General features: G+C 29.7%; 1 protein-coding gene across 6 annotated transcripts in view; it reads right to left on the bottom strand.

Moving 5' to 3' along the window:
- The window catches only part of LOC105251306 (calcitonin gene-related peptide type 1 receptor), a 175859-nt gene that overhangs the window by 153693 nt on the left and 10095 nt on the right, over positions 1-12071 (bottom strand). For 5 of the 6 annotated variants that reach the window (XM_025406916.1, XM_025406919.1, XM_025406918.1 and 2 more), the window contains 2 exons: positions 9698-9778; positions 22-139 (listed from right to left, as the gene is read on the bottom strand). In XM_025406916.1, coding sequence (XP_025262701.1) covers positions 22-139; positions 9698-9715 — 136 coding nt within the window. In that variant the 5' untranslated portion in view covers positions 9716-9778. The remainder of the gene's footprint in view (positions 1-21; positions 140-9697; positions 9779-12071) is intronic. The other variant, XM_025406921.1, reaches the window with a different exon arrangement.

The raw sequence follows: 12071 nt of genomic DNA on the forward strand, positions 1-12071 counted from the left end.
TATTAGAAGAAAATACTTTACCCGGTGGCAGCGTCGTGTTCGCATCTTTCAGCTTCATACATTCTTGCTCGCGTTCCAGTATAATCCGACGAAGTTCCTCATCGAGTAGTGTGCTACCCACCGTCGTGTTTCCCGCCATCTGTTCGGCAAACGACGCGCAGAATATTAATGAGTTACAGTGACAAAAGTAAGGTAAGTAATAAATGGCTGTTACACATTATAGAATAACTTTACTTAGTCCATAAGACTATTAAACATGCGTCACGATTTACGACAAAGAAGAGAAATTCAAGAGTTAACTTACATTAATGTTTTACATTGATTAAAACAGGCGGTAATAAAAAAGGATAATAATTAATTAAAAACGAATAAGTCATATATTTTATTGTATAATTTCTTACGAAAATTTCTTAAATCAATGCATTAGAATCACCTCGACTATAAAATATAATTTTGTAGAAAATGTATTTTACGATAAGATTATAAAATCAATTGCGAAATTCCATTTCCTCCGTTCTGTATTCTTTTGATCTAGTGACATTTTCATTACATTCTCTGTATAATCTCTCTGTGTTCGCATCCGATTGCATTAGCTCTTTGTCACGATATTCGCTACAACATTGCGAATTTACCGATTATTCGTAAAGGTCGTCGTCGCTTCAATTTTGTCGCCCGATGCGTGATTGCTGTGAAACTTCGCAGAGATGGACGGATATAAATCGTCGCCGTTGGCGATGAATTTCAACGCATTATCACGGAAATCGCTTCATTGAGGTCCGACTGCTCGTGATAACTTTATTGCATAGAAACGAACGTTATTGCATCCGGTCAAGGCGTTTGCGATATGAAATAATGAGACGAGACGTTTTATGACAAAGCTATTTATGCACTGGACGAAGAAATATTCGATCCTCGGAATCGAGGTACACGGGAAAGTTTATCACACGAATAATCATCACGTTGAAATTCTCTTCTCGACATTAATTGTTCCCGATCGTTGAAATGTCTTGCACATTAACGGAAAAACTGTATATCTAAAATGCAATTTTTGTAAAGTTTTACGCAACTTTTTGCAATATTGAAAAATTAATTAAAACGATAAAGAATTTTATTTAAATATTTTACTTAAATAATATTAAATATATTCTATTTAAATATAATAAAAAAATTATATTAAATTTATATCGTATATCTTATAATAAACATATTACATACACATAGTTACATATTAAATAACGTTATAGCTTGAGGTGCAATTAACATAAAAATATATTATTGACACGCTTCATAACGTCATAAATAAGCATACAGTATCCAGCTGACAGACGTTATCGGTTTTGCAGTGCATAACATTTATTACTCAGCCAACACAGCACTCCACTTATTCATTAATTAATTAGTTCATACGGTATGTGTCGCAGTATTGAGATTACGTTGCAGATCTAACCGAACAAAAGGTGCTGCTCATTTAATTATGCAACGCATAATTTATTTCATCTAACTATATAATCATAGATAGGATCTTAAATAAATGATATAATAGAATAAATAAATGATATAATAGAAATGAATAATGGAAACCTGTAATATATATATAGCATTTATCAAACGATAAAAATAAAATAATTATTCATATTAAGATTAATCATATATTACAAGTTCGCAAAATATTCCTAACAAATGTCAATCAACATTTTAATTAAAATAATTGTTAAAACAATTATTAATGTTACAAAGAAAATATATATCCTATATCAATTAAAATTACTTTAATGCAAAATCAAATGCATTTTACCATAAAAATATTAATTGAAGGGAAACCAAATGCAAAATATTTGATGAGGACGAATGTGTTTTCGGTATAATTTTTCTCTTACTGTTATATTTGATTGCATGGCATGCGTAAACCATTCCTAAATCGCGCTCGACAAATACGAGCGACAAATATCGATGATTATTCGCGAAAAATCGACGTTTCCCATATGCCGTGAATGCGACACGGCTCTTCCCAAATCAAACGATCCGGTAAATAGTGACCTGTCAATTTACATTCAATTAAACGCGTCCGATTGCCAGAAGATTCATGAATTTACATTTCACTGAAATTTTATGCCGCATCAAAAAAGCATATATCTACGTTACCGTAATATTTCACGGTAGTAACATCACACCACCTGAGTGAAACAAGATATTCGTGCAATGTAAAAAGCGCAGTTTGCTTTAAAATTCATGGAAAATAAAATAATTGGGCGCGAAAGTACCTTTGCAGCAGCTGTATACGTTTCACGAAAAATTTTCAAAAATTCTGCAAAGTGTCGTTGTTGTCTTTTCAAAGAGTTCAAGCATTTTGTCACAGTTGTCATTTTACTGAAATATCTTATTACGTAGAAAAGAGAAAACGAATTTTATTGTTCGGATATTTTGTGTGACGTATACGCTCGATATAAAAGAACGAAAAGTAAAAAAAAAACCAAAGCAAACGAAAATAAAATTGAGTGAGATCAAAACCGAAAGTAACAAGATTTCGATGTTGAATTATGGAACCAGCTTCTCTATTTTAACACTGGCTCAGCTGCCTTGCTAACTCAATCCCGAGGCAATCAGGATTTTTTTCGAAACTAACCCACATTTTCACCACATATTTTTTACACTAAATGTAGTCAATTTATTTTAAATTTTATTTAAATGAATATCGAATAAACAATTGCGAATTATAAAAGCGATTTGGAATCTGTTTATATTCATATTCTCATCGCATATTTAACACGAAAAAGTATATCTGATGATATTAATATAGTATTGCATATTTATACAAATCAAAATTAAAAAATAAAAATTAGATCAATATTTAATGTTAATTGATAAGAATATAAATTTTTATATCTCCTTTTACATTTCGAGATATATAACAATAAATTAATAAATCGTTAAACGTATCAATAAATTAATTGCTCACTAGAACATGCGTGATAACTATTTACGAATACGATACATTTAGCAAATAGCAACTTATCGCCATTGCAGCACATACTTAAAGGCATATTCATGCTTTTACCTTATGTCAATGTTTACTGTTTACGTTTATAGGTATGTACAATAGCATGCACATATATACGCTTTTATAAGAATTAAAATCGTCTTCAAATTAATCATTACTTTCAGTAGAAATATTCAGTTCGTAATATATGAAAAATAATATAAAAAGAAAATATTTAAAATAATAATTATTTAAAAACGTAATTATCAGTGTAATTAAATTTTTCATTCATTCATCAAGTTCCTCAAACATTTAATAAAATATGCGAATTGCATAATTATCAGGAAAATTTTTCGAGAAGAAAAATTTAATTTTGATTTACATGATTTAGATCATTATAAGTTTTTTAAAAATCTAAAGTTGAGAATTTTACACATATCTATACAGAAATATTAATACAAATATGTGATATGATAGAGGTATTATAAAATTTCCAAGTATTAAAATTTAAATCAATTTATGTGCGTTGTTTTACACAATAATGAAATATGGATGACGCGAACAGCAATTAATTTTACGAGCAAGGAATATTGAATAATTTTTAAATTACTCATCCCATACATACAGTCGTTGGATGTTTTTCGTCTGTCTCCTTCTTCATCCTTCGCTCCTCTTCCACAGTCGTAACATACTTATATAGTAGTCACAAGACACTTATATGGTATTCTCGCGAAAACAATAGTTTAATAATTATAATCGCTCACCCAAATCAGTAGAATGACGACGATCACTTTGCACTCGTAAATTTCATGCAACTTATATTTTGTAAGGCTTGTCCTTTCAAATGAACTTCTTGCATTTCTTTTTTTTTCTTTTTCTCTTTCCTTCTTTCGAATTTAAATATGTATGAACCTCATTCTATTTCGATCTAGTTCAGCTAAAAAAGAACAAACCTATTATATTATGATGAGAAAATTATCGATTCACTCGAAAATCACACGGTCAACGTGTCACTTGCCGTGGCTATTTCTGTTGATAATATGTTTGCATTTTATATATAAAAATAATAATTTTATTGTTTCGCGTTGTAGTGAATCAATACACAATTTAAAATAAAAGTAAATATGAGCGAATATTCGAAAATAGAATTAAATTTGTGCGACAGATTTCCATCGAATAAATTAGTACATATTTTGACAAATAACAATTTTTATAACACATTATTAATAATCATTAAAATTTTATTAATAACGTTAACTATTTTTATCAATTAAATGCGTTCCATTCAAGTGGATTAACGATATGTATCTCAAACGTTTCGTTAATAACCAAAAAATATGTAATGACACGTCTTTAACGTAATACCATGAGATATTATGCAAATTAATAGCTAATTAAACATGATAAACCGACAGAAAATACATAATCGATATTCGATATTGCAAGCATAGTACATTTCCTACGCGGAATGGACGTATTAATAATCGATCGATATAATCATGTCTCTCTATTATCTGAATGAAATAGTAGTCACCGCACGATACAATTCTTACGCGTCATTGACCGCAAGAATTAATTAATTGCGCTGACAATCAATAATATAATAGTGATAATTATAAAAAGCAATTGTAAAGAATATTTTTTTAAAATTATTATTTCAATTATTAATATACTCGTTCTGAAAAATAAAAATTCAAGCGAAAAATGCGTGCAACAATTTGCGTTGTTGCTTGCTCGAATTTATCTCATCACGCGAATGACAGCACAGCATGTAAAACGTAATATATGCAAAAATCGACGTTTCAAATCTATGTTTTATATTGTGTCGTTATTCTTTAAGATGAACACATCAATTTTGCTACGAATGATTAAAGATTTGTAAGAAATAACGACGCGTGTAAGAAATAGCCACGTGTAAGAAATAGCGCCGCGTCCTTGTTTACACACTTGACTTCTTAACTGGTATGTCAGTGTCATGGGGGGGTCACCCCACTATTCAAAAGGAAGGAAAAGCTGGTGTAGTGGGATTGTCTGAATGAAAGGGGAGGGGGAAAAGGTCCGACGCGTGCGTGCAGAGAAATGAAAAGACATTATTATTCAACGTTTGTACGCGTTAAAGGAAGTGTATTTACATCCTCTTCTTTTATAAAATTACTTTTCTCTTCAGATTAATTAATTCATGCGCGATTAATTAATTTTTGCGATTAACAATTCATAAATGTACTAAAAATTGTTTTTTATTAGAACAAATATTTCGCGTCATTTATACACTTACTTTTATATAAGCAGGAAACGACAGAAAATATTAATCATAAATTATCATTAATATTCTTTAACAATGCTTGGATTCCAATAAACCTTGTATCGCGCTTTAATTTTTTCACAGTTTTAAATGAAAATTCACTCGTGATTTTTCTAAACCGTGCGTATCAATTTTTAAAACTGCGTAGTAAAACGTACAAATCGCAGACTCGATTGATTAAAATAGCAAGAAATCATAATACATTAATTGTTTATTAATAATTAATTTAAAATTAAAATTTTAGAATCATAGTATTCCGTAGTTATTTTATGTAATATCGTTAAATATTTTGCGACGACAATTATCATGATATTAAATATTTTGGAGTGGCAATGTATAATATATCAAGTAATAGGCATTCGGTCTTATGACGCATAGTTCGCTATTATTATTATTAGTGCTATGTTTACATTCCGGTAATAATCTCGGTATCATTCGGCAAGATTCGAATGAATAAGTTTCGTATATCATCACTCTGTATATCACTGTGTTACTTCTCGAAACGTGATTATTCTTTATAATTATTATGATCAATAACTTGTAACATTGATTAATTACCGCGAATAACAGGAAAGAGCATCGCGACAACGATTTACCCAAGCAACGAAAAGACATAATACATCAATTGTTGATTAATGATACACATATTTCGCGTTGGAAATGTACCGTTTGCAATATTGAATATTACACTTATTGTAAATATTGAAATTATATATTTTCTGTCGATTCATTGCGACTTAATCAATAAATTGACACATAGTATCGCGCGATATTGAAAAAAGAGAGAATCATTTTCATATTATATTTAGATCATTAACACAAAACGAGTACAGTAGAGATCGATTTCGAATAATATGGCGACGTTATTTAGCGGAAATAATCATTATTAATAAATTATTTTTATCAATAATATTTCTATCGCATAAATTTGTATTTATTATTGTTAAATTGCATATACTTTATTTTGATCGAAATTAATCGACAAGTTTATGTTTTCTTAAGAATAATATATAGAATTTACGAATTTTTTTGTGCCTGATTTAATTTAATTAATTTGTATAATTGTTCGTTTATGTTACTATATACTATGTGACTATTTCGTATCGCTCTCCTCGTGATATAATAACATATATGTTATACATAACTAAGTGAATGCCGCGAGTGCCGCGCAAAATATCGCACAATCATATTCTACTGATTATTGTGCGCGCGATCGTAATTAAAAATGTTTTCGCGAGTGTGCCATGAAGAAACAGCGAAGGATGAACAAGAGAAAAGGCAAAGCAAGAGAAAATGCTCAGGAAGATATTGGATAAAAGCACGAGGTGAGTAATTAAAAAATCATTTAATATTTACTCGTGAAATTAATTGCTCATTTATTTTTGCGGTGCGATTGCATTTTACATGCAACTTTGAAATAATACATGATGTAATATAAAATTGGACGCGTAATGTAATATGGAATTTAAATTTAAAAAAATGTATATAATATAAAATATATAAAATTTATAGATTTTATTTTAAAATTTAAAAATATGCGATTTTTAGAATAAGTAAAAATAAAGTAATAATAAAGTAAATAAATTTTATATGAAGTGTTTCTTTAATAAGAAAAATATGATATATTATTGTTATACCAATGCAACGATACATATATAACCGCTGATTTATTGGTTTTCATTAGAGCTGTCCATTTTGAATAAAATTTTTTTCAATAAATATAATATGTAATAATAAAATAAAAAAAAAAATAAATAAATATATATGTGTGTGTGTGTATAATTAAGAAGTATTCGGAACAATAATATAACTAATTAAAAAAATTTCAAACTAAATATCAATTCAATTGATTCAAAAAATTACTTTGAAACGTAGCTAAATTCACTGGCTTTAATTCATTTAACAATTTAAAAGACATTTAAAAGACTTCACAATCATCACGAAGAATTTTAAATTAATTTACGGAGCAATTAGAATCATGTTCAAACTTAATCACTTTTTTTTTAGAAACAATATTTATTCACAAGTCTTTTTTAAAAAAATAAGTCGTATTTTTTTAATATTACAAATAATATCAATGTCGTGTATTAAAATACTTGAGATGAAGCTTTTCTTAAGAGATGGCAAAAGTTTTCACTTTTTCACTTGACATTGATATCATGTATATAGATCTTTTTTAGTATCTTTCATATTTTCTACAAAATATAAAAATTTCGAAATCATTTCCGTTTTTGCTAATTCTTATATGTATATACATATGTAGATGTCATTTTTCTAGAAAGTGAAAAAATAAAATTATTGTTACCCGTATTATATAATTTAGAAAAAGCAAATTGTAGAAACAATTAAGTTCTGCAATGAGTAATTCAATTATTTTCAACGCGACAAGGTCTGCGCAATTTCAAAATGCTATCACTAATGTATGTCACCGTCGACGCGATTCACGGTTTAGTCATATCGCTTTTTATGAACGATCCTTGAATGTTATATCGGTCCTTGCGTCAATGCGTAATTTGCATAAGAAAAGATGGTTCGTAGAATAAATAAATGTTTGCGCGCCCGAGGAAGATCCTCACGAAAAAAAGACATGAGCATAGTGACAGTTTGACGCAACCGATAGCACGACTTCCGTTGCCATACAAGGAAACATTATATCTATCTTCGCGTCTCTTCTTCTTGTCGATCGTTTTACGAGATCTTACATTGTTGAGTTGTTGATTGATGAGTACCATCGATGCGATTTCGCGCGCGCGAAAGGATTTCACGTTGAATAAAAGGACGGAAGAGGGAGGAAATATCGGTTAATCGACCGTTGAATGAAAGCCGACTTGATACGACGACATAATACACTATTTCTAGTTTCATTATATCGTTAGACCGACGGAATATTACTAAGAAAACAGGATTCATGCGAGTTTGAAACAATCTGTAATTTTCTAAAGACTTATTAAAACTTCTAGATTAATTTACGTTTACAAAGAATACATTTTCTTCCCGGAGAAACAGTATTATAGTACTTTATGCATGTACAATTACATTGTTGTTATAGAGAATTTAATTCTAGAAAATATCGAATTTAAAAAATATTTTTATAGTCAATCTTTTATTACAATAATTACATTGTTATTTTTTATTAAATAAATTTCAGTAAATTTCAATACTATCCAAAAAAAATTCGAAAAATTTGAGAAAATATCTTTTTTACAATTTTTAACAATTTTTACAATTTTTTACAATTTTAATAATTCTTTTAATACCAATTTTAAATATTGTTATGCACTTTAACATTGCGTATTTCGAACTTTGAGTTTATACATTGTAGTTTTCACAAATATTCCACAAATTAAAAGCAGAATGACACAAAGGATTGCGAATAATAATTTGCTTTATTTATAAAACAATGCGAGAATAAAGGATCATTGCAGATAAATTATTTAAATTGAAACAAATGTGAAATTATAATGATTTGTAATTGTACGTTAATTAAAATTTTTTGTTACTTTTTACAATTATTATAATTTAAAGAATTTTTGAATTTATCTTTGAATTTATCTTTTATTCCACGTGCAAAAATCTGTCATCATTATTTAAAATGTAAAGACAGTTCAATTTTACATTAAAAGAAAATTTTAAGTTACAATAAAAGTTTTGACAAACAAACACTGTCTAGAAATATTATATACATATATAAAGAGGTAGATTCATAACATTGGCACTACAAATATTAGTAGAGAAAGAGAAAAATGCTAGGTTACTTTTTCTTCCCTTCGTATATCGAACAGCTATGTCAATCGTCGTACATTATAATTCACACATATGATAAAATTATTAAGATGAAATATCATTATAGTATTTAAAATAATATAATAAAAAATGATTTATATGTTATATTTATGTGTGTGAATCATATATATATCTATCTATAATAATATGAAAAATCATCTCATAATAATATAATAATCTGAGATTCAATTTTTTATTTATTTTATTTATTTATTTTTTATTGATTTACTTGTTATTTTTTAACACAATAATATATTTTAACATAAATGTAATTATATTTTAATATAAATGTAATGAAAAATATATAATTATATCATAATACAAATATATATAATAATGCTGAATCTACCTCTTTACATTTCTCTACATATATGAGAAAGGCTCTATTTTATATTCTTTCGGAAAAAAATTATAAAAATTGAAAATTGTCCACATTGAAGGATTGATAAAAATTCATTCTTATTTTTTGCAGTCCGAGTAATTTATAAATATATTTCTACGCAGTTAAAAAACGAAAATAAAAGCGTACATATACGTGCATCATGAAGAAAAGCTCAAATTCTATCTATTTTTAAAATAACATTTAACAATAGTGCCACAAACGCGAGACATTTTATAGATATTGGCTTACTAACCTCAGTCTGTATCTCCATGATTGGCGTTATTGGCAGGTTGCAAAAATGAAATATGTTTGAAACCTTTGAATCACACTCGACCTGAAATGATAAAAACAAATACATTTGACGATCACACGAGAAAAGCGTTATAAAATTATATTTTTAAACTAATTTAACATTTAGGAAAAATTTTATATGTATCAGAGGTTGCTCATAAGATTGCACTTTATGAGGACATTTATAAAATACGAAAAGAAATATGTAAAGAAATTTTTTTTTAAGAAAATTAAATATATATTATATATTATATTTTATTTTACATAAATTATACATTTTTAAGAAAAATATTACTGACAAAAGAGAGGAGAAAAGAAAATATTACAAACAAGAGAAAGAAAGAAGAGAACCGTTAAATAGATTTCTCGCAAACTTGCAGTCTCTTTTGCATATGAAATATTTTCTATTTTATAATTGGGATATCTAAGTAGAAGAAAAACGATAAAGACAAGGTGAAGCATCTCCTGACGCCAGACTGGAATGATAAATGTAGAGCGATATATACGATCTATATATACGGAAAAAGAGGGAACGCATTACGTAAGCGTCGTGTTCGTGGTTTCGCCGATTTATTTTGAGAGGGACGCAGGCCGACTTCGAGTCGGACACTTCTTTCGAATTCGATGCGGCCTGTCCTAATTTTTACCCGAGTTGCGAAACCGAGCCGATATTTTCGCGTCCAATTTTACGCCTCCGCAACTATCTCCATTTACCTCAAACCCTCTCTCGTATCTACACGTCAGGACAAATCGATCCAATTTCCATTCTATTAAGATCAGCAGGTGGTAGAGGAGCGCTTTCCTGTTGAACAAAACTAATCGTAAGTCTTCGATGTGAAACCATTCTGCGCGATCTACCGCGAAGGTCACGATTGATAGCTCGTCGATCGGTGGGAGACCGATCGTTCCTTGACAACTATCAGCCACGAGTTAATGGCTCGAGGCTTATCGAGCTCGTAGACACTATAAGATTAATCGATCGTTGATAGAGTTTTTCTGTAACCTAAGAAACTAAGAAAAAAGATTTGATACTAATCCGAAACACGTATGATCCATTTGCTTTGCTATCGAATCGATCCACTATTGTCAAAGCGATCAAGAATAAAACATATTACACACAAGTATATTATATAATAAATAATATAAATAGATTATACGACGTTTAATCGGCATAAATATAAAGATATTTTAATAAATAAATTAAATATTTTATAAATATTTTAAATTTAAAAAAAAAATCGAGAATAATCATTTAATGATTTTGAAAGGAAATAAACGTAATGTTCAGAGCAAATTTGTGTTATTTAGATAAACTTGCGATTTGAAATAAGGTGAACTTTTCGCAATATATATTTCTTGTTGGCTATTATGTATTCTATTCGCGTTACCCAACATTTGGCGGTTTTGAATTTGACGTGAAACGAAACACGAGGAATTGTGATTCTCCGCGTGTTATCTGGCGCCTGGCCAGCTTTCCTACGCATTAACGATCGTCCACGGTTTTCCGATATACGAATCTATCTCTAACCGACATATCAACATCCTGTATCCTGTATGTGACGATTGCACGATGTTTCCTAATAAGATGGCACGACAAGGACAGACGCGATCGTACGATCGAGGTTGCTCGTGCATTCGTTCCCGCGAAGCCCTAAAATTTCCTTCATTCAATCGTTATTAAATTATCAGCCGTTGAACTCCTCTGATTAATTGCGAATGCACGGCGAGCGATAAAACGCAGTGCAGTTCCGCGTTTGATTGTTGAAGCGTTTAAAATTTCAATTATCTCATCCATTTTTCTCTCTTCGTCGTATTATCAGAGAGAGAAGTTCGTAGAGAGACACGAACTCTGCCCGTTGTATTTTTAACACATTAAATTAGATGATTTTACGTTCCATTTCGTTTGTTTCGAGTTTTACATGCGCGCGCGTTTCAGAAATTTCATAAATCCAAATTATGTTGCTCCACTCACTGCACATTCAAAATTTTAATATTATTTCAAATAATATCAGTATCTCGAATTTCCGTTCTGCCTGTGATATTTCTATCTCGAACGTGTCTTTTTGTATGAAACTGTAAGCCAGAATCAATTGGCGAGCTGATCACTGAGAAGAAATCTTTCAGCGAGGAATCTTTCGCAAGAAATTCATCCGGAATACGTCCCTTTTCTCTTAGTTTCCGCATGACCGACGTGCAAATTTCACGGTCTCGCGGCTGCACCGTGCATCTGGACCCGTATCTCCGTGAAAATAGAATTACGACGATGGCAGTTGGCCAACAAATCATTCCAGTCAAAGCTCGCGGTCCATCGGTATCGATCTCCCTTCGCCTCGACT

This window comes from Camponotus floridanus, unplaced genomic scaffold, assembly GCF_003227725.1.
Source record: "Camponotus floridanus strain SB8 unplaced genomic scaffold, Cflo_v7.5 scaffold16, whole genome shotgun sequence".
NCBI classification, from domain to species: Eukaryota; Metazoa; Arthropoda; class Insecta; order Hymenoptera; family Formicidae; genus Camponotus; species Camponotus floridanus.